Here is a 22,181-nt window from a genome sequence, read left to right as displayed (position 1 = left end):
TCAATAACCGTATTTATCAGAGGTAGCGGGTAACTATATTTCACTGTGATTTTATTTAGACCTCGATAATCAATGCACGGGCGTAAACCACCATCCATCTCTACAGGCCAGCTCCCGACGGACGTCCTCGCGTAGACTACAACGGTAATTGTCGATCAGGGCCCTGTTGCTCCGTCCAGCGCTGGCAGCCAAGGTCCTAAACTCCAAAACAAACTCCTGTGCACTCCTCGTCTCCTGCCTCAGATGATAGAGGCGCTCACCCGCCGCTTTGCCTTCGGGTGGATGGTCGAATACTATCCGGAAATGGCGGGTGAACTCCTCAAAATGGTCCAACGCCGTATCCTCCTCTCTACACACAGCGCTGGCCCATTCCAGGGCTTTCCCGGTGAGGCATGAGACGAGGGCGCAACTCTTCTCACGGTCAGATGGTACTGGGGAGACCGTGGCCAGATACAAGTTCAGCTTAAGGAGGAAACCCTGGCAGCTGACAGTATAAAACAATCTCTGACAAAGACATGAGTGGAAACAGAGGGTTAAATACACAACAGGTAATGAATGGGATTGAAAACAGGTGTGTGGGAAGACAAGACAAAACCAATGGAAAATGAAAAATGGATCAATGATGGCTAGAAGACCGGTGACGTCGAACGCCGAACACCGCCCGAACAAGGAGAGGCAACGACTTCGGTAGAAGTCGTGACAATAATGTTTCTGCAACCATATCTTACGGCAGAAAAGAGCTTCTAGATATCAGGACAGTGATCACTCACCTCGGATTAGACAAAGATTTTTTCAACAAAACATCAGCAGCAAGCAGGACTCACACGATATTCTCCAAACACCCCACAGGGCAGACATCCCAATTATTCGCAAAAGGAAGCGACACAGAGGAAGAAGAGCCGGATGCCTCGTCCGGACCCGCAGAAGGCAACTAGGAAAGCTGCCGTTACCGTCAATATTACTCGACAACATGCAATCATTGGACAATAAACTAGACGAGGTACGATCACAAATATCCTACCAACGGGACATCAAAAACTGTAATATCCTATGTTTCACGGGGTCGTGGCTGAATGACGAGGAGCATAGAACAACACACTCCGCTAAGACCGGGGGGGGGGGGGGGGGGGTGCGGTCTGTGCATATTTGTAAACAACAGCTGGTGCATGAAATCTAAGGAAGTCTCTAGATTTTGCTCGCCTGAAGTAGAGTATATTATGATAAACTGCAGGCCACACTACTTGCCTAGAGAGTACTCAGCTATACTTTTCGTGGCTGTTAATTTACCACCACAGACAGATGCCGGCACTAAGACCGCACTCAGCCAGCTGTATAAGGAAATAAGCAAACAGGAAATCACTCACCCAGAGGCGGCGCTCCTAGTGGCCGGAGACTTTAATGCAGGGAAACTTAAATCAGTTCTACCAAATCTCTATCAACATGTTAAATGTGCAACCAGAGGGTAAAACATTCTAGATCACCTGTACTCCACACACAGAGATGCGTACAGAGCTCTCCCTCGTCCTCCATTTGGTAAATCCGACCACAACTCTATCCTCCTGATTCCTGCTTACAAGCAAAAAATAAAGCAGGAAGAATGAAGCAGATGCTAAACTACAGGACTGCTTTGCTATCACAGACAGGAACATGTTCCGGGATTCTTCCGATGACATTGAGGAATACACCACATCAGTCACTGGCTTTCTCAATAAGTGCATTGAGGACGTCGTCCCCACAGTGACTGTACGTACATACCCCAACCAGAAGCCATGGATTACAGGCAACATTCGCACTGAGCTAAAGGGTAGAGCTGCCGCTTACAAGGTGCTGGACTCTAACCCGGAAGCTTACAAGAAATCCCGCTATACCCTGCGACGACCATCAAACAGGCAAAGCATCAATACAGGGCTAAGATTGAATCATACTACACCGGCTCCGACGCTCGTCGGATGTGGCAGGGCTTGCAAACTATTACAGACTACAAAGGGAAGCACAGCAGCGAGCTGCCCAGTGACACGAGCCTACCAGACGAGCTAAATCACTTCTATGCTCGCTTCGAGGCAAGCAACACTGAGGCATGCATGAGAGCATCAGCTGTTCCATAGCCGATGTGAGTAAGACCTTTAAACAGGTCAACATTCACAAGGCTGCGGGGCCAGATGGATTAACAGGACGTGTGCTCCGGGCATGTGCTGACCAACTGGCAGGTGTCATCACTGACATTATCAACATGTCCCTGAATGAGTCTGTAATACCAACATGCTTCAAGCAGACCATCATAGTCCCTGTCCCCAAGAACACAAAGGCAACCTGTCTAAATGACTACAGACCCGTGGTACTCACGTCCGTGGCAATGAAGTGCTTTGAAATGAAGGCTCACATCAACACCATTATCCCATTATCCCAGAAACCATAGACCCACTCCAATTTGCATACCGCCCAGACAGATCCACAGATGATGCAATCTGTATTTCACTCCACACTGCCCTTTCCCACCTGGACAAAAGGAACACCTATGTGAGAATGCTATTCATTGACTACAGCTCAGCGTTCAACACCATAGTACCCTCAAAGCTCATCACTAAGCTAAGGAACCTGGGACTAAACACCTCCCTCTGCAACTGGATCCTGGACTTCCTGACGGGCCGCCCCCAGGTAGTGAGTGTAGGTAGCAACACATCTGCCACGCTGATCCTCAACACTGGAGCTCCCCAGGGGTGCGTGCTCAGTCCTCTCCTGTACTCCCTGTTCACCCACGACTGCATGGCCAGGCACGACACCAACACCATCATTAAGTTTGCTGATGACACAACAGTGGTAGGCCTGATCACCAACAATGACGAGACAGCCTATAGGGAGGAGGTCAGAGACCTGGCCGGGTGGTGCCAGAATAACAACCTATCCCTCAACGTAACCAAGACTAAGGAGATGATTGTGGACTACAGGAAAAGGAGCACCGAGCACGTCCCCATTCTCATCAACGGGGCTGTAGTGGAGCAGGTTCCTTGATGTCCACATCAACAACAAACTAGAATGGTCCAAACACACCAAGACAGTCGTGAAGAGAGCCTATTCCCCCTCAGGAAACTACAAAGAATTCGCATGGATCCTGAGATCCTCAAAAGGTTCTACAGCTGCAACATTGAGAGCATCCTGACCGGTTGCATCACTACCTGGTACGGCAAATGCTCGACCTCCGACTGCAAGCACTTCAGAGGGTAGTGCGTACGGCCAGTACATCACTGGGGCAAAGCTGCCTGCCAGTGGTGTCAGAGGAAGGCGGTGTCAGAGGAAGGCCCTGAAAATTGTCAAAGACTCCAGCCACCCCAGTCATAGACTGTTCTCTCTACTACTGCATGGCAAGCGGTACCGGAGTGCCAAGTCTAGGACACACACACACACACACACACACACACACATACTTTTTTTTTTTACTTCCTCCGCATTATTGGTTAGAGCCTGTAAGTAAGCATTTCACTGTAAGGTCTACCTGTTGTATTCGGCGCACGTGACAAACAAACTTTGATTTGATACTATTGTGTAAACATTTTAGACAAAGACATCACACAGAGTCCATGTAAAAATGTGATTCTGACAGACACAGAGCACATGGAGATTATGACAGCCACAGATAACAAGAACACAAAGGAAAAACACAAAGTATTGTTAAAGCTTCACAAACAGTTTGGACATGCTATAGTTGACAGACTTCAGAAATGACTCAGCAGTTCAGGGAATAATGATGATGAGAGTATTTCCATTCTACAGCAGATAGTTAACAGTTGTGAGACATGTCAGAAATACAGCAAACCTAAGCCAAGACCAGCTGTTGGTTTGCAACTGGCTTCCAAGTACAATGAAACAGTGGCTGTAGATCTACATGAGCTAGGACCAAGTGTGTGGTACCTTCACATAATCGACAACTTCCCACACGTCAGTGCTGGAAGCATTGTGAATACAAAGAAACGAAGTGAAATCGTCAAGCAATTCATTAATTCCTGGATAAGTGTGCATGGCCTGCCCCAGAAATTGTACAGTGACAATGGAGGAGAATTGAATAATAATGAAATAAGAAAAATGGCAGAGAAATTAAACACGGAAGTAAAGACAACTGCTGCATACAGTCCATGGAGCAATGGACTTCTGGAGAGACATAATCAATCACTCCCAGAGATTATGCTGAAAGTGAAGCAAGACAATGGATGTGACTGGAAAACAGCCCTAGATTGGGCTTTGATGGCAAAAAACTCAATGCACAATGTTCATGGCTACAGCCCATACCAACTAGTGTTCGGGCAGAACCCTAATCTTCCCTCTGTACTGGTTGACAAGCCACCAGCACTAGAAGAGATCAGTGTGAGTGCATGGGTGCGACAGCACCTTTCAGCACTACATGCAGCGAGAAAAGCGTTCATGAAGCAGAGTGTTCAGAGAGAATTTGCAAGGCTCTGCATAAACAGCTTCGACCCACCGATGAGAAGTACGAGACTGGAAACAAAGCATACTACAAATGAGTTGACTGTCAAGAGTGGAAAAGACCGGGAGTGTTCATTGGCCAAGATGGTGTGGTGATATTTGTGAATCACGGAGGCACCATTGTCAGGGTGCAATCACTCAAGATTGCGGAAAGTAAATGATCAATAAGATAGAGGGGCTGTTGCTGAGAATCAGCCTCCTTATGAAAATGACAAAAAGGACACATTAACAGACACAAACCTACCAGATGTCATCAAATGATATGGACACTGAAACTGACATAGGAAATGGAGAAAACACCTTCAACCATGCCACAGGTAATACTGTTGAGCGTTCAAATGAGGAAAATATTCAACAACAGTCACATGTGTTAAGACAACATGGTTGTTCCAATCTGAAAACTGGACAAACTGTTAAATAAGTGGTATTCTACATGCAGCAATCGTCAATGGGCGAGCAGGAAAAGCCAAAGGAAAACACCAGAACTGGTACAACTTGCAGTACTCTGAACCAGCTACACTTTCTGGTACAACAGGGTCAGCTGTCTTGTCACTTGCTGATATTCTCAGAATTGAACCAAAGGAAAATCAAGAAAAACAGAATGACATTCAAAATGATGATGTACTTGAAACAAAGGATGTGTCATTTGACTCAGCTAAGCTAGATGAGTTCAGTAATTGGAGGAAAAATGTTGTGTTTGAGGAAGTCAAAGACATTGCCCAAAAATGTGTCTCAACAAGGTGGGTGTGTACCCTTAAAGAATCCTTAACTGGAATAGTGACAAAAGCACGCCTAGTGCCTAGAGGTTTTGAGGAGCTGGCTGCTAAAGGACTCGCAAAAGACTCACCGACATGTGCCTCAGTCACTCAGATTGCTGATGACAGTGATCTGCCATCTTCATTCCATAGACATCATATCTGTATTTTTGCAGGGAATAGAGCTGTAAAGGGACATTCACATCTGACCTCTGCCTGAAGCTAAGAGCGAAGGAACACTGTGGAAACTAAAAAAGGTGTGTGTATGGCCTGGCAGATGCATCACTCTACTGGTACAACAAAGTCAAGGCAACAATGTTGAGTACAGGTGGAAACATGTTAAAAGTGGATCCTGCAGTCTTCTATTGGCTTGATCAAGACTGCAATGTGACTGGAGTACTTGCCTGTCACGTTGATGACTTCATCTGGGATGGCTCACAGACCTTTGCTACAACTGGGATTCCACACCTCAAAGCTGTTTTCCAGGTCGGCCGTGAGGAGCATGATCATTTTTTTTTTACGTTGGCATAGAGTTTATTACATTTGATGGAACAATACTGATGCAACAGGAGAGCGAATTCAAGAATCTTCAACCTATCCACACGGATTCTTCAAGAGCCGTACAAAGGAATTCCCCTCTCCGTGGAATTGAAGCTGATCAATTGAGGTCAAATATAGGTTAAATTCTATGGGTTGCTAGACAGAGCAGACCTGATGTAATGTTTGATGGCTGCAACTCGGCATCCAACACAAAACACGCAACTGTACAAGCCATTCATGAGGCAAACAAAGTTGTTCGCAAACTGAAATCACAACAAGTGACTAAAGTTTCAGCATGTTGGAAAAGATGACTCTGAAACGAATTGTCTTCAGTGATGCTTCCTTAGGGAACCTTTCAAGTGGAGGCACTCAAGGTGGACATCTAATCGTATTAATGGGTGAAGGAGGAAGATTCTCACCTATCTGTTGGCAGTCAAAAAGGATCAGAAGGGTTGTCCGAAGCACACTTGTGGAGAAACACTTTCTCTTGTGGATGGAAATGGTGAGACAAAACGGCACATTCTACCTGTAGTCTGTGTCACTGACAACTACTCCTTAGTTGATGCTGTGAAGTCAACCAAGTCTGTCACAGAAAATACTTAATCTTGAGATTAGCAGCATCAAAGAACTTATTCAAGCACAGAGAATCCATAAGATTTGGTGGTCGACCACAAAGGAACAGTTTGCTGACTGTCAGACTAACAAGGGAGCATCCGGTCTTGTGCTCCTACAGGCTCTCAGTAATGGAAAGTGGCAGAATGAGGAATACAAATAAAAACTTTGTCACACAACCCATTTGTAATGGGGGACTTGAATAATACTTGGACATTTAATTATGTTGTTGATGTTTTATTTGCCTTTAAAGAAAAGTGGGAGGATGTTAAGTTTTAAGTATCCCTATTTTTCTGTTATTACAGGCTATCACTCTGTTATTAGTGGGCCTGAGCAGCAGTCTCGTTGTTGATGAACCTGGCCTGAGTGCAAATGGCAACCATGTCGTGTGCTAATACGGTTTAGCAAACGTTGCTAAACTGGAACCTTGTCGTTGTGTTATTTCGAGTTAACACTTCTTACCCTGGGGTTTCCAGTCTTCTTGAATTTCTGGCCGATGGACTTGTAGGAGGTAATGACAACAAAGGTCTGGACGGCCATGTTGAAAATGGCCATGGGGATGAGGTAGGACACATAGTTCCTGTTTAGGAGAAGAAAGAACAGAGGATGTTATGAAATAAGTGCATTTGGGGAGCCAAATACACTACAGAAAGAGACAATACTTGGCAGAGTTGCAAAGAAAAAGCCATATCTCAGACTGGCCAATAAAACATTTAAAAATTAAGATGGCAAAAGAACACAGACACTGGACAGAGGAACTCTGCCTAGAAGGCCAGCATCCCGTGGTTGCCTCTTCACTGTTGACGTTGAGACTGGTGTTTTGTGGGTACTATTTAATGAAGCTGCCAGTTGGGGACTTGTGAGGTGTCTGTTTCTCAAACAAAACACTCTAATGTATTTGTCCTCTTTCTCAGTTGTGCACCGGGGCCTCCCACTCCTCTTTCTATTCTGGTTTAAGACAGTTTGCACTGTTCTGTGAAGGGAGTAGTACACAGCGTTGTACGAGATCTTCAGTTTCTTGGCAAGTTCTCGCATGTAATAGCCTTCATTTCCCAGAACAAGAATAGTCTGACGAGTTTCAGAAGAAAGGTATTTGATTCTGGCCATTTTGAGCCTGTAATCAAACCCACAAATGCTGATGCTCCAGATACTCAACTAGCCTAAAGAAGGACAGTTGTATTGCTTCTTTAAGCAGAACAACAGTTTTCATCTGTGCTAACATAATTGCTAAAGGGCTTTTGAATGATCAATTAGCCTTTTAAAATGATAAACTTGGATTAGCTAACACAACATTCCATTGGAACACAGGAGTGATGGTTGCTGATAATGGGCCTCTGTACGCCTATTTATTTATTTTATTTTTTATTTAACCTTTATTTAACCAGGTAGGCTAGTTGAGAACAAGTTCTCACTTGCAACTGCGACTTGGCCAAGATAAAGCAAAGCAGTTCGACACATACAACAACACAGTGTTACACATGGAATAAACAAACATACAATCAATAATACAGTAGAAAAATCTATATACAGCATCTGCAAATGAGGTAGGATAAGAGAGGTAAAGGCAATGAATAGGCCATGGTGGCAAAGTAATTACAATACAGCAATTAAACACTGGAATGGTAGGATGTGCAGAAGATGAATGTGCAAGTTGAGAAATTGGGGTGCAAAGGAGCAAAATAAATAAATGAACACAGTATGGGATGAGGTAGATTGGATGGGCTATTTACAGATGATCTATGCAGTGATCTGTGAGATGCTCTGACAGCTGGTGCTTAAAGCTAGTGAGGGAGGTAAGAGTCTCCAGCTTCAAAGATTTTTGCAGTTCGTTCCAGTCATTGGCAGCAGAGAACTGGAAGGAAGAATTGGCTTTGGGGGTGACCAGTGAGATATACCTGCTGGAGCGTGTGCCTATGTAGATATTCCATAACAAAATCAGCCGTTTCCAGCTACAATAGTCATTTACAACATTAACAATGTCTACACTGTATTTCTGATCAATTTGATGTTATTTTAATGGACAGAAAATGTGTTTTTCTTTCAAAAACAAGGACATTTCTAAGTGACCCCAAATTTAATGAACAGTAATGTATTTCTGATTTGTATGTGAGTATGACCTGTCTCCCTTGTTGTAGGCCATGTTTTTGTGCATTTGTGTGTGTGTGTGTATACGCGCATATGTCTGTCTGCCCATCAATCTGTCGTTTTGCCATTTGTGAAGATGTGTGTGTGTTATCTGTCTCCCTTGCTGTAGTTCATGTGCGTGTGCAGGTATGTGGGTATGTTCGTTACCTGTCTCCTTTGCTGTAGTCCAGAGTACAGCAGGTTCTGAGGGGTTCGTAGTCATACTCTCCCCAGCCGATGAGGGGCATAGCGGACCAGAAGGTGGTGAACAGCCAGATGAAGATAGTCAGAGTGATGGCACTGCTCCACTGTAGCTTTGTCCCTGATGAGAAGCACAACCATAGAAATACAATGATTAGAATAGATTCTATTTCAATAATGTATATTTTCCATTGGAATGGAGAGAGAGTAAAGGTGTGTACTGTGCCCTGAGAAATAAACTCACACCGTTACTCTCCACCATTCCAATGTAAATATGAAATATCCCCTCACCCCCATTGCTTTCCAGGACCAGACAGATATACAACACATTCATAAAATAAACAAATGTCATGTCACATTTTACATGTATGTAATCTGTAATACCAACATGCTTCAAGCAGACCATCATAGTCCCTGTCCCCAAGAACACAAAGGCAACCTGCCTAAATGACTACAGACCCGTGGTACTCACGTCCGTAGCCATGAAGTGCTTTGAAAGGTTGGTAAATGGCTCATATCAACACCATTATCCCAGAAACCCTAGGACCCACTCCAATTTGCCTCCCGCCAAACAGATCCACAGATGATGCAATCTCTATTGCACTCCACACTGCCCTTTCCCTCCTGGACAAAAGGAACACCTACAGTGAGGGAAAAAAGTATTTGATCCCCGGCTGATTTTGTACGTTTGCCCACTGACAAAGAAATTATCAGTCTATAATTTTAATGGTAGGTTTATTTGAACAGTGAGAGACAGAATAACAACAAAAAAATCCAGAAAAGCGCATGTCAAAAATGTTAAAGATTTATTTTCATTTTAATGAGGGAAATAAGTATTTGAACCCTCTGCAAAACATGACTTAGTACTTGGTGGCAAAACCCTTGTTGGCAATCACAGAGGTCAGACGTTTCTTGTAGTTGGCCACCAGGTTTGCACACATCTCATGAGGGATTTTGTCCCACTCCTCTTTGCAGATCTTCTCCAAGTCATTAAGGTTTCAAGGCTAACGTTTGGAATGTCGAACCTTCAGCTCCCTCCACAGATTTTCTATGGGATTAAGGTCTGGAGACTGGCTAGGCCACTCCAGGACCTTAAAACCTCTTGCAGCTCCCCCCCTACTTTGTGCAATTTCCACCTGAAGACATACCCAAATCTAACAGCCTGTAGCTCAGGCACAGAACCAAGGATATGCATATTCTTGGTACCATTTGAAAGAAAACACTCTGAAGTTTGTGTAAATGTGATTGTAATGTAGGAGAATAAAACACAATAGATATTGTTTAGATAAAACAATGAAAAAAAACATACGTTTGCTTTTTCTTTTTGTATCAACATCTTTAAAATGAACAAGATAAAACAAACATTCAGATAGGATGATGGGGACAATTTCAGTGAAAAATATAAGACGGCAACAGTACTTGTGCAAAGTTTCAGAATGATAACTTCCAAAATGAGTGTGCTACATGACATTTATCATGAAGTCACCCAGGTGTCCCACACAAGTAGCCCAAATGTACCCAAGTGGCCAAATTGGTGAAGGTATACATTTTGAAACAAATAACTATATACAAAATGCCAAAATGGTATTCTAACACACCCCTAGAAAAACTCCCTAGAGAGGCAAAAACCTAGGAAGAAACCTAGAGAGGAACCAGGCTATGAGGGGTGGCCAGTCCTCTTCTGGCTGTGCCGGGTGGAGATCACATCGGTTGTAGAGGGTGCAACAGGACAGCACCTCAAGAGTAAAAATGAACAGTTTAGGGTTCCATAGACGCAGGCAGAACAGTTGAAACTGGAACAGCGGCAAGGTCAGGTGGACTGGGGACAGCAAGGAGTCATCATTCCAGGTAGTCCTGACGCATGGTCCTAGGGCTCAGGTCCTCCGAGAGAGAGAAAGAGAGAATTAGAGAGAGCATACTTACATTCACACAGGACACCGGATAAGACTCCCATTCGTAGTCAGTGTCACTGTGAAAGAAAATGTTCAGTTAGAATAGTTTCACATATGAGCCCTGTATCAACAGGTATAATAAACAGATATATATAGAGAGTTGAAGGTTGAATATATTATTATATTATTAGTACCTGCTAGATCTACGGTCTCTTTTATGTTATGACATTTCAGCTAGATCTACTGTCTCTATTATATTATGACAGACCAGCTAGATCTACTGTCTTATTATATTACTGTCTTTATTATATTACAACAGACCAGCTGTATCTACTGTCTCCATTTCACTTTGGCCATTGATGTGGTCCTACCCTCTCCTCAACAGCCTCAAATAGGCTATTTCATGTGGGTTGGGGTGGGGCGGCAGACACACACATCTCACATTTCATGACATTAAATGTTTATATATTTCTTCTAAAATAAATACAAAAATCACAAATAATATTTTATATTATTAATTTCAAACAAGGACATTAGCATGATAAGAACTTACCAGTCCATAAAGATGTCCTCTCCCATTCAAAAAATATTACTCCACAATCGCTAAATGAAGCGTCCTACAACAATCTCTGTCTCACCTTCCCAATAAATTTATTCTAAAGTTGTTTGTACAGTGCCTTGCGAAAGTATTCGGCCTCCTTGAACTTTGAGACCTTTTGCCACATTTCAGGCTTCAAACATAAAGATATAAAACTGTATTTTTTTGTGAAGAATCAACAACAAGTGGGACACAATCATGAAGTGGAACGACATTTATTGGATATTTCAAACTTTTTTAACAAATCAAAAACTGAAAAATTGGGCGTGCAAAATTATTCAGCCCCCTTAAGTTAATACTTTGTAGCGCCACCTTTTGCTGCGATTACAGCTGTAAGATGCTTGGGGTATGTCTCTATCAGTTTTGCACATCGAGAGACTGACATTTTTTCCCATTCCTCCTTGCAAAACAGCTCGAGCTCAGTGAGGTTGGATGGAGAGCATTTGTGAACAGCAGTTTTCAGTTCTTTCCACAGATTCTCGATTGGATTCAGGTCTGGACTTTGACTTGGCCATTCTAACACCTGGATATGTTTATTTTTGAACCATTCCATTGTAGATTTAGCTTTATGTTTTGGATCATTGTCTTGTTGGAAGACAAATCTCCGTCCCAGTCTCAGGTCTTTTGCAGACTCCATCAGGTTTTCTTCCAGAATGGTCCTGTATTTGGCTCCATCCATCTTCCCATCAATTTTAACCATCTTCCCTGTCCCTGCTGAAGAAAAGCAGGCCCAAACCATGATGCTGCCACCACCATGTTTGACAGTGGGGATGGTGTGTTCAGGGTGATGAGCTGTGTTGCTTTTACGCCAAACATAACGTTTTGCATTGTTGCCAAAAAGTTCAATTTTGGTTTCATCTGACCAGAGCACCTTCTTCCACATGTTTGGTGTGTCTCCCAGGTGGCTTGTGGCAAACTTTAAACAACACTTTTTATGGATATCTTTAAGAAATGGCTTTCTTCTTGCCACTCTTCCATAAAGGCCAGATTTGTGCAATATACGACTGATTGTTGTCCTATGGACAGAGTCTCCCACCTCAGCTGTAGATCTCTGCAGTTCATCCAGAGTGATCATGGGCCTCTTGGCTGCATCTCTGATCTGTCTTCTCCTTGTATGAGCTGAAAGTTTAGAGGGACGGCCAGGTCTTGGTAGATTTGCAGTGGTCTGATACTCCTTCCATTTCAATAGTATCGCTTGCACAGTGCTCCTTGGGATGTTTAAAGCTTGGGAAATCTTTTTGTATCCAAATCCGGCTTTAAACTTCTTCACAACAGTATCTCGGACCTGCCTGGTGTGTTCCTTGTTCTTCATGATGCTCTCTGCGCTTTTAACGGACCTCTGAGACTATCACAGTGCAGGTGCATTTATACGGAGACTTGATTACACACAGGTGGATTGTATTTCTCATCATTAGTCATTTAGGTCAACATTGGATCATTCAGAGATCCTCACTGAACTTCTGGAGAGAGTTTGCTGCACTGAAAGTAAAGGGGCTGAATAATTTTGCACGCCCAATTTATCAGTTTTTGATTTGTTAAAAAAGTTTGAAATATCCAATAAATGTCGTTCCACTTCATGATTGTGTCCCACTTGTTGTTGATTCTTCACAAAAAAATACAGTTTTATATCTTTATGTCTGAAGCCTGAAATGTGGCAAAAGGTCGCAAAGTTCAAGGGGGGCGAATACTTTCGCAAGGCACTGTACATCTGTATATCTAGACTTAGATTTAGCTTTCCCTGACTTAGTCGCCATAATGATTGATATATAAACAGCTGAATCTGTGCATTCACCAAACAATGCAGTGCGTAATATGCGTAGCTTCTTCCGGTATGAAAATTCAATAGCGCATGACTCTCTTTACGCTGGAGCTTACTACAATGGTTGGTCTTGCAACACATAAAAATGGCGTATTGTCGTTTAGCTCAGCTCATTGGCTATCTACCCAGCTAGATTTCAAGACGATCAGTGGTCATTGGGTTAAAAGACAGTCAATCAACGAAACAGCGGGCAAATCATTGGTGCACAATGATGTCATTACTTGTTGTCTTCAAATCGGTTTCTTTCAGTCAATACGATGGGCGATGGACGAAATGGCCCATCAGGTTTGATTGTGTTACAAACAAACCAGTTGATTGCAGTGAAACCAAACATGACTGGAAAAGTCACGTTTTGTGTGAGTGATTTACCTGGAATGTGTCGTCGAAAATGGAATGAGACAGAACTCACTACACAAGCGGTTCACAAAATGTTTCGTGTTAGGCTATAAGAACGGATTTTATCAAACAAAAGATAATTCATTGTGTAACAATGAGCATTGGAATTGCAAACAGACGAAGATCGTCAAAGGTAAACAATTTATTTTAATGCAGTTTGTGATTGTTTCAGTGCTGGTTTAAAAAAATTATGGGGCTCTATGCTCAGATAATCGCATTGCATTCTTTCGCAGTAAATACTTTTTAAAATCTGACAACGCAGTTGGATTTGCAAGATTCTAGGCTTTCGATACATGTGAGACACTTGTATTTTCATGAATGTTTAATATAACTGGCTGCCTCTGGGTTCATTTTGTTGGCTCTGTGTTTCTGTCAGGACCCGGTTACAAACTCGGGTCTCCGGTGTGAGAAAAAGTCACTTAGTAAACTGAGCCACTAATAGTCGGCAGAACCCAGAAGATGAGGCAGACACAGCAGTACTAGAGACAGTGATTTAATAAAGAAAAAAGGAAAAGATCTTCAGGCAAAAATATAAATCCACAACGTCAAAAGTAATTCCAAGAGAAAAAACGTATATCCTCCAAGACACAAGGAAAATGCACAGTGGTAAGAACAGCAGGGAAAAAACAAACCTCAAAAGTATAATAAAAAATAAACAAGAACAAAACCAGAGTACCTCAAGAAAATCCAACTAGAGAAACAAAAGTTCACAGCATGGCTGGGGCTGGGTGCTACCATACAAACACAGAGCAAAGAACTGAGGAACACTAAGGGTTTAAATACATTCAAGGGAAATGAGGCACAGGTGCAACTAATAACTAGAACAAGGGAAAAACAAAAGGGTCAAAAAAGCACAATGGGGCATCTAGTGACCAAAACCTGAACAATCCTGGCCAAATCCTGACAGGGACAGGAGTCGTTTAGCAGCGTCCTATCCGCAAACCGGGTGGTTGAAAACTTTCCTCATCTCCTCTGTGAATCTTCTATAGGAGAAGCAAATGGGTGACTGTCTCTCCCACACAGCAGTGGCCCAGGAAAGCGCTGCTCCACAGAGGCAACCAATCAAAAAAATCATGGCCTGTTCATTAGCAGAAGCGTAGGGCTGTGGCTCAAATACTAGTGAACATTGTACCAAAAAGGCTCTGCAGGTCCTGAGATTACCATCGTAGCGTTCTGGAGTTGAACAAACAACTCCCGGGCGGAGAGGAGGGACTTGGGACAGGTTGTGAGCGTTGAGTGAAGGTTTGACTCTGTAGGACAGACAGGTTCTATGAAAACGTATTGATAGTCTCCAGAAGGGTTTATAAGAGCTTGGTCATGTTGACTGAGCAGGGCGCCTTGACCAATGAGCATTTGGTGGAGAGTATCCAAGTCTGCTGGCTTCATATCTTGGCCACATCGTACTGTTAAGCGGAGCAGGACAGGGGAACCCAAGCGCAGACTCAGACGAGGAAACAGAAATGAATGAACAAAGGTATTTATTGTAACACAGGGAGATATGGATTGCAGATCCGGGGAAGCTTGGATGAGTTGTAGGAAACCAGATGTGGAGGCTGAAGTTGGAGTGTGCTGGGTTGGGACAGGTCCGGTGGTGAGTCCAGAACTGGGTAGCAGGGTGGTGAGATGTGGAACAGGAGACAGGAGCCAAAGTCAGAGCAGCAAAACTGCAGTGAGAGGATAAACAGCGTCAAGCAGGGAAACAGGTACAGCAAGGTAACTGGATCTTGAATAATAATAATGGCTAGAAGCATAAACTGACTGAGCAGAGAATACGATCTGGCAGAGTGGAAGTGGCCGAACTGAATATTTGTAGAGGTCTTGATAATGGAACGAGTTGCAGCTGATAGGGATCTGCTCTGACTCAAGCCCACAATCACACACAAACAGAAAGGGAGGGAGAGAGAGAGAGTGTACTGGGGAAATGGCTGCAGGTCAAGCAGACACCGGATGACCAGTAGGGGTTTTGGCAGGAGTAGATGTGACACTTTCCTTCTTAAGCATTTGAGTCAATCAGTTGTGTAAAAGCCAAGTCCATATTATGGCAATCTCAAATAAGCAAAGAGAAATGACAGTCCATCATTACTTTAAAAAAACCTCTTAAAACCTCTTAAGGATAGGCGGGACGCAAATGTCTCAACCGGCCAATTGCCAGGGGAAATGCAGAGCGACAGATTCAAATAAAATGCTTTAAAATTCAAACGTTCATTAAATCACACATGTAAGATACTCAATTAAAGCTACACTTGTTGTGAATCCAGCCAACATGTCAGATTTAAAAAAAATACTTTTTGGCGAAAGCATAAGAAGCTATTATCTGATAGCCTGCACCGTCTACACCCCAGCAGTGAACAAAGGAGCTAGCACCCTGCAGGCGCTACACAAAACGCTGAAATAAAATATAAAACATGCATTACCTTTGACGAGCTTCTTTTGTTGGCACTCCAATATGTCCCATAAACATCACAATTGGTCCTTTTGTTCGATTAATTCTGTCCATATATATCCAAAATGTCCATTTATGAAGCGCATTTGATCCAGAAAAAAACAGCTTCCAAAATGTGCAACATCACTGCAAAATATATCAAAAGTTGCCTATAAACTTTGCCAAAATATTTCAAACTACTTTTGTAATGCAACTTTAGGTATTTTTAAACGTTAATAATCTATCAAATTGTAGACGGGTCTATCTGTGTTCAATACAGGAAGACAACAAGTCTTGCGCAACTCTCAACAGTGTTACGCAGTTCCTAGTTGGCCCTACTTCTTCATTGCACAAATGAATAACCTCAAATGAATAACCTCAACCAAATTCCAAAGACTGGTGACATCCAGTGGAAGCGGTAGGAACTGAAAACAAGTTCCTAAGAAATATCGTTTGCCAATGAGACCTCAGTGAACAGACAGAGACCTAAAAAAAAAAAAAATCTTAACGGTTAGTCCTGAACGGTTGCCTGCTACATAAGTTATGTTATACTCACAGACATGATTCAAACAGTTTTAGAAACTTCCGAGTGTTTTCTATCCAAATCTACTAATAAAAGGCATATCTTATATTCTTGGCATGAGTAGCAGGAAGTTTAAATTGCCAAGCTATTTATCCAAAAGTGAAAATGCTGCCCGCTATACCTTAAGAAGTTATTAACAAACAACAGTTTTGGAAAGCTGGTTAGGAGATCTACTGTGTGCAAAACACAAGTAATGTTTCCACAATTGTTTACAGGCATATTATTTCACTTATAATTCACTCTATCACAATTCCAGTGGGTCAGACGTTTACATACACTAAGTTGACTGTGCCTTTAAACAACTTGGAAAATTCCAGAAAAGTATGTAATTGCTTTGGAATCTTCTGATAGGCTAATCATTTGAGTCAATTTGAGGTGTACCTGTGGATGTATTTTAAGGCCCAACTTCAAACTCAGTGCTTCTTTGCTTGACATCGTGAGAAAATCAAAAGAAATCAGCCAAGATCAGCCAAAAAAATGTGTAGACCTCCACAAGTCTGGTTCATCCTTGCGAGCAATTTCCAAACGCCTGAAGGTACCACGTTCATCTGTACAAACAATAGTACGCAAGTCATACCGCTCAGGAAGGAGACGCGTTCTGTCTCCTTCGAGATTAACGTATTTTTGGTGCAAAAAGTGCAAATCAATCCCAGAACAACAGCAAAGGACCTTGTGAAGATGCTGGAGGAAACAGGTACAAAAGTATCTATAACCACAGTAAAACAACTCCTATATCAACATAACCTGAAAGGCCGCTCAGCAAGGACGAAGCCATTGCTCCAAAACCGCCATAAAAAAAGCCAGATTACGGATTGCAAATGCACATGGGGACAAAGATTGTACTTTTTGGAGAAATGTCCTCTGGTCTGATGAAACAAAAATAGAACTGTTTGGCCATAATGACCATCGTTATGTTTGGAGGAAAAAGGGGGAGGCTTGCAAGCCAAAGAACACCATCCCAACCGTGAAACACGCAGCATCATGTTCTGGGGGTGCTTTGCTGCAGTAGGGACTGGTGCACTTCACAAAATAGATGGCATTATGAAGGAATATTATGTGGATATATTGAAGCAACATCTCAAGACATCAGTCAAGAAGTTAAAGCTTGGTCACAAATGGGTCTTCCAAATGGACAATGACCCCAAGCATACTTCCAAAGTTGCGGCAAAATGGCTTAAGGACAACAAAGTCAAGGTATTGGAGTGGCCATCACAAAGCCCTGACCTTAATCCTATAGAAAATATGTGGGCAGAACTGAAAAAGCGTGTGCAAGCAAGGAGGCCTACAAACCTGACTCAGTTACACCAGCTCTGTCAGGAGGAATGGGCCAAAATTCACCCAATTTATTGTGGGAAGTTTGTGGAAGGCTACACAAAACGTTTGACCCAAGTTAAACAATTTGAAGGCAATGCTACCAAATGCTAATTGAGTGTATGTAAACTTCTGACCTACTGGGAATGTGATAAAATAAATAAAAGCTCAAATAAATCATTCTCTCTACTATTATTCTGACATTACACATTCTTAAAATAAAGTGCTGATCCTAACTGACCTAAGACAGGGAATTTATACTAGGATTAAATGTCAGGAAAAACTCAGTTTAAATGTATTAGGCTAATGTAAACTTTTGACTATTTGACTAGAAGTTCAGGAGTCTTATGGCTTGGGGGTAGAAGCTGTTTAGAAATCCTCTTGGACGTGAGATTGCAGAGAGAACAGTTTATGACAAGGGTGGCTGGAGTCTTTGACAATTTTTAGGGCCTTTTTTTGACACCGCCTGTTATAGAGGTCCTGAATGGCAGGAAGCTTGGCCCCAGTGATGTACTGGGCGGTTCACGCTACCCTCTGTAGTGCCTTGGATGCCGAGCAGTTGCCATAACAGTCAGTGATGTAAAACACCCAGGATGCTCTCGATGGTGCAGCTGTAGAACCTTTCGAGGATCTGAGGACCCATGCCAAATATTTTCAGTCTCCTGATGGCAAATAGGTTTTGTCGTGCCCTCTTCATGACTGTCTTGGTGTTCTTGGACCATGTTAGTTTGTTGGTGATGTGGACACCAAGGAACTTAAAGCTCTCAATCTGCTCCACTGCAGCCCCGTCGATGAGAATGGGGGTGTGCTCGGGCCTCTTTTTCCTGTAATCCACAATCATCTACTTTGTCTTGATCACGTTGAGGGAGAGGTTGTTGTTCTGGCACCACACGACCAGGTCTCTGACGTCCTCCCTATAGGCTGTCTCGACGTTGTCGGTGAACAGGCCTACCACTGTTGTATCATCTGCAAACTTAATGATGGTGTTGGAGTCGTAACTGGTCGTGCAGTCATGAGTGAACAGGGAGTACAGGAGGACTGAGCACGCACCCCTGAGGGGCCCTGTGTTGAGGGTCAGTGTGGCAGATGTGTTGTTACCTACCCTCACCACCTGGGGTTGGCCCGTCAGGCAGTCCAGGATCCAGTTGCAGAGGGAGGTGTTAAATCCCAGGGTCCTTAGCTAATTGGTTATGCACTATGGTGTTGAACGCTGAGCTGTAGTCAATGAGAAGCATTCTCACATAAGTGTTCATTTTGTCCAGGTGGGAAAGGGCAGTGTGGAGTGCAATGGAGATTGCAGGGTGGTATGTAAATTGGAGTGGGTCTAGGGTTTCTGAGATGATGGTGTTGATGTGAGCCATGACCAGCCTTTCAAGGCACTTCATGGCTACAGACGTGAGTGCTACGGATCGGTATTTATTTAGCAAGGTTACCTTAGTATTCTTAGAGACAGGTACTATGTTGGTGTGCTTAAAACATGTTGGTATTACAGACTCGGAGAGGGAGAGGTTGAAAATGTCAGTGAAAACACTTCCCAGTTGGTCAGCGCATGCTCGCAGTACATGTCCCGGTAAGTCGTCTGGCCCTACAGCCTTGTGAATGCTGACCTGTTTAAAGGTTGGCTCACATTGGCTGCGGACAGCGTGATCACACAGTCGTCCGGAACAGCTGGTGCTCTTATGCATGTTTCAGTGTTTTTGCCTCGAAGCGAACATAGAAGTAGTTTAGCTCGTCTGGTAGACTCGTGTCACTGGGCAGCTCTCGGCTGTGCTTTCCCTTGTAGTCTGGTTTGCAAGCCCTGACACATCCGATGAGCATCAGAGCCAGTGTAGGTCGATTCGATCTTAGTCCTGTATTGATGCATTGCCTGGTGATAGTTCGTCAGAGGCCATAGCGGGATTTCTTATATGCTTCCGGGTTAGAGTCCCACTCCATGAAAGCAGCAGCCCAGGCTTTAAGCTCAGTGCAGATGCTGTCTGTAATCCACGGCTTTTGGTTGGGGTATGTACGTACAATTACTGTGGGGACGATGTTATCGATGAAATTATTGATGAAGCCAATGACTGATATGGTGTTCTCCTCAATGCCATCGGAGGTATTCCGGAACATATTCCAGTCTCTGCTAGCAAAACAGTCCTGTAGCTTAGCATCTGCTTCATCAGACCACTTTATTGATCTAGTGACTGGTGCTTCCTGCTTTAATTTTAGCTTGTAAGACCCTGCTATGAACGTTTGAACATCTTGAAGAACAATCTGGCCGTAAATGGCCATGTACTCATATTCTCCACTTGGTACAGCCTGAAGAGAACTGGCCACCCATCAGAACCTGGTTCCTCTCTAGGCTTCTTACTAGGGAGTTTTTCCTAGTCACCATGCTTCTACATCTGCATTACTTGCTGTTTGGGGTTTTAGGCTGGGTTTCTGTATAGCACTTTGTGACATCTGCTGATGTAAAAAATGGCTTTATAAATCAATTTGATTGATATAAAGTGTAGTATCTGATATAGCCTATGCCTACTCTATACTATATGCGCTCAGCCATACATTGAAGTATTTTTTGCAAACAGTGATTGAGTTGTATTATTCGCCTAAATGATGACTATTTCATTCTAGGCAAGTAGGCAAAAAAATGTAAAAGCCCCAGGGCCTATTTCAATCTGGACCTGGCCACATAATGTAGCTCTCTCTGTCAGAAGTCTGGTTACTTCTGGTTGTTGTGGTACTGTATCTCTCTTATTGCTCTATGATATATAGTTTGACAGAATCATGACACACAATAGAAAGTGTGTCAGTGTTAGTGTAATCTGCAGATTATGTATTCGTGAGAGGTCATTAAAGCCATGCATATGAGTGACAACCTAACAGATTAATAGACTCCTAGGCGGAAGGCCAGATGGCCTCTTGGGATGCTGTGAGGCCAAAATAACAGCTGCACCCTGTGCTCCTGAGTGGCGCAGCAGTCTAAGGCATGGCATCTCAGTGCAAGAGGCACTGGTTCGAATCCAGGCTGTATCACATCCGGCCGTGATTGGGAGTCCCATAGGGTGGCGCACAATTGGCCCAGCTTCGTCTGGCTTTGGCCGGGGTAGGCTGTTATTATAAATAAGAATTTGTTCTTAACTGACTTGCCTCCTTAAATAAAATGGTCCTATCTAGTGTGCATTTGTTGTTGGGGATGAGTGTATGTGGATATGTATGAGATTTAAGAGACCTATGAAACTCATTCCACTTACTTGTGCAGTACTGGTGGTATCTGTCCCATGCGATGGCAGCAATGAAGTGGATGCTGGCGAGAGCTGTCACGAAACCCTGGAAGCCATGAGTCTGGCAGCCATCAGAGCCATAGGGCCAGTACCTGGAGAAGGACATAGTAAAGAGGAGGAAAGACAATACATTAGGCCTTAACATAGTCTATTTGTCAGCTGGTTACTGGTTACTGGTAGAGCATAGAACTAGACTGTAGGGTCTTGTTTCTGATTTTTTGCATTGACCTCGGTCATCCATTAATAACCATTTTGAATGTGAAGTGAATCCGGTGCCTGTTTTCATCCTAAATCACCTAGACGGCAACGTCATCGTTCCTCCCCCTGATTACAAAGTTCTAAATCCTCCGCCTTCACACAGCACAGTCCCCGGGAGGTCTGTTACATGTACTGTATGCCCTAAACCCTGTTGGTCTTTGCCCCGGCCTTATCGATCTACTACACTAACACTATGCAGAGATATTGATGAACCAATTGACTGGAATATGACAGAGAGCGCGAGAGAGAGCGACAACCTCCTTTGCGTTGCTCCACTATAGACTATTGTAGGAATAGTATAGAACAGGGATCATCAACTAGATTCAGCCGCGGGCCAAGTTTTTATTGAGCGGATAGTCGGGGGGCCAGAACATAATTAAAATACTTTGTAGACTGCAAATTGACCGCAAGAAGCCAAAACAGATATATTTTGACTAAAACATAACAATTTCAAACCTTGCTTACATTTGTAAATGATCAAGTGTCTCTCTATTATGCGTGGGCTTACTTGGGAACAGATTTCTTAAATAAAAATCACTTGGAGTTAAATTCCTGGTGTTTTTAAGTCTATGTCCAACAATTAACTCTAGTGGTGTGGGGGCTGTGCTTTGGCAAAGTGGGTGGGGTAATATCCTGACTGTTTGGCCCTGTCCAGGGGTATTGTCGGACGGGCCAAAGTGTCTCCCGACCCCTCCTGTCTCAGCCTCCAGTATTTATGCTGCAGTAGTTTATGTGTCGGGGGGCTTGGGTCAGTCTGTTATATCTGGAGTATTTCTTCTGCCTTATCTGGTGTCCTGTGTGAATGTAAGTATGCTCCCTGAAATTCTCTCTCTCTCTCTTTTTCTCTCTTTCTCTCTCTCAGAGGACCTGAGCCCTAGGACCATGCCTCAGGACTACCCGGCCTAATGACTTCTTGCCGTCCCCAGTCCAC

At 43.4% G+C, this 22,181-nt stretch overlaps 1 protein-coding gene across 1 annotated transcript in view; it reads right to left on the bottom strand.

Annotated features, from left to right (window-relative positions):
• LOC110525521 (RPE-retinal G protein-coupled receptor-like) overlaps positions 1 to 22,181 on the bottom strand; it is a 44,906-nt gene that overhangs the window by 14,860 nt on the left and 7,865 nt on the right. Inside the window, exons 3-5 of the mRNA XM_021605703.2 lie at positions 20,963 to 21,084; positions 8,676 to 8,829; positions 6,846 to 6,963 (exon numbers count right to left, since the gene is read on the bottom strand). Of these exons, the coding sequence (XP_021461378.1) occupies positions 6,846 to 6,963; positions 8,676 to 8,829; positions 20,963 to 21,084 (394 nt within the window). The remainder of the gene's footprint in view (positions 1 to 6,845; positions 6,964 to 8,675; positions 8,830 to 20,962; positions 21,085 to 22,181) is intronic.

The sequence above is a fragment of the Oncorhynchus mykiss genome, chromosome 1, assembly GCF_013265735.2.
Source record: "Oncorhynchus mykiss isolate Arlee chromosome 1, USDA_OmykA_1.1, whole genome shotgun sequence".
Lineage (NCBI taxonomy): Eukaryota > Metazoa > Chordata > Actinopteri > Salmoniformes > Salmonidae > Oncorhynchus > Oncorhynchus mykiss.
Note: the sequence above shows the minus strand (reverse complement) of the source record. Positions and strands in the feature narration are given on the sequence as shown.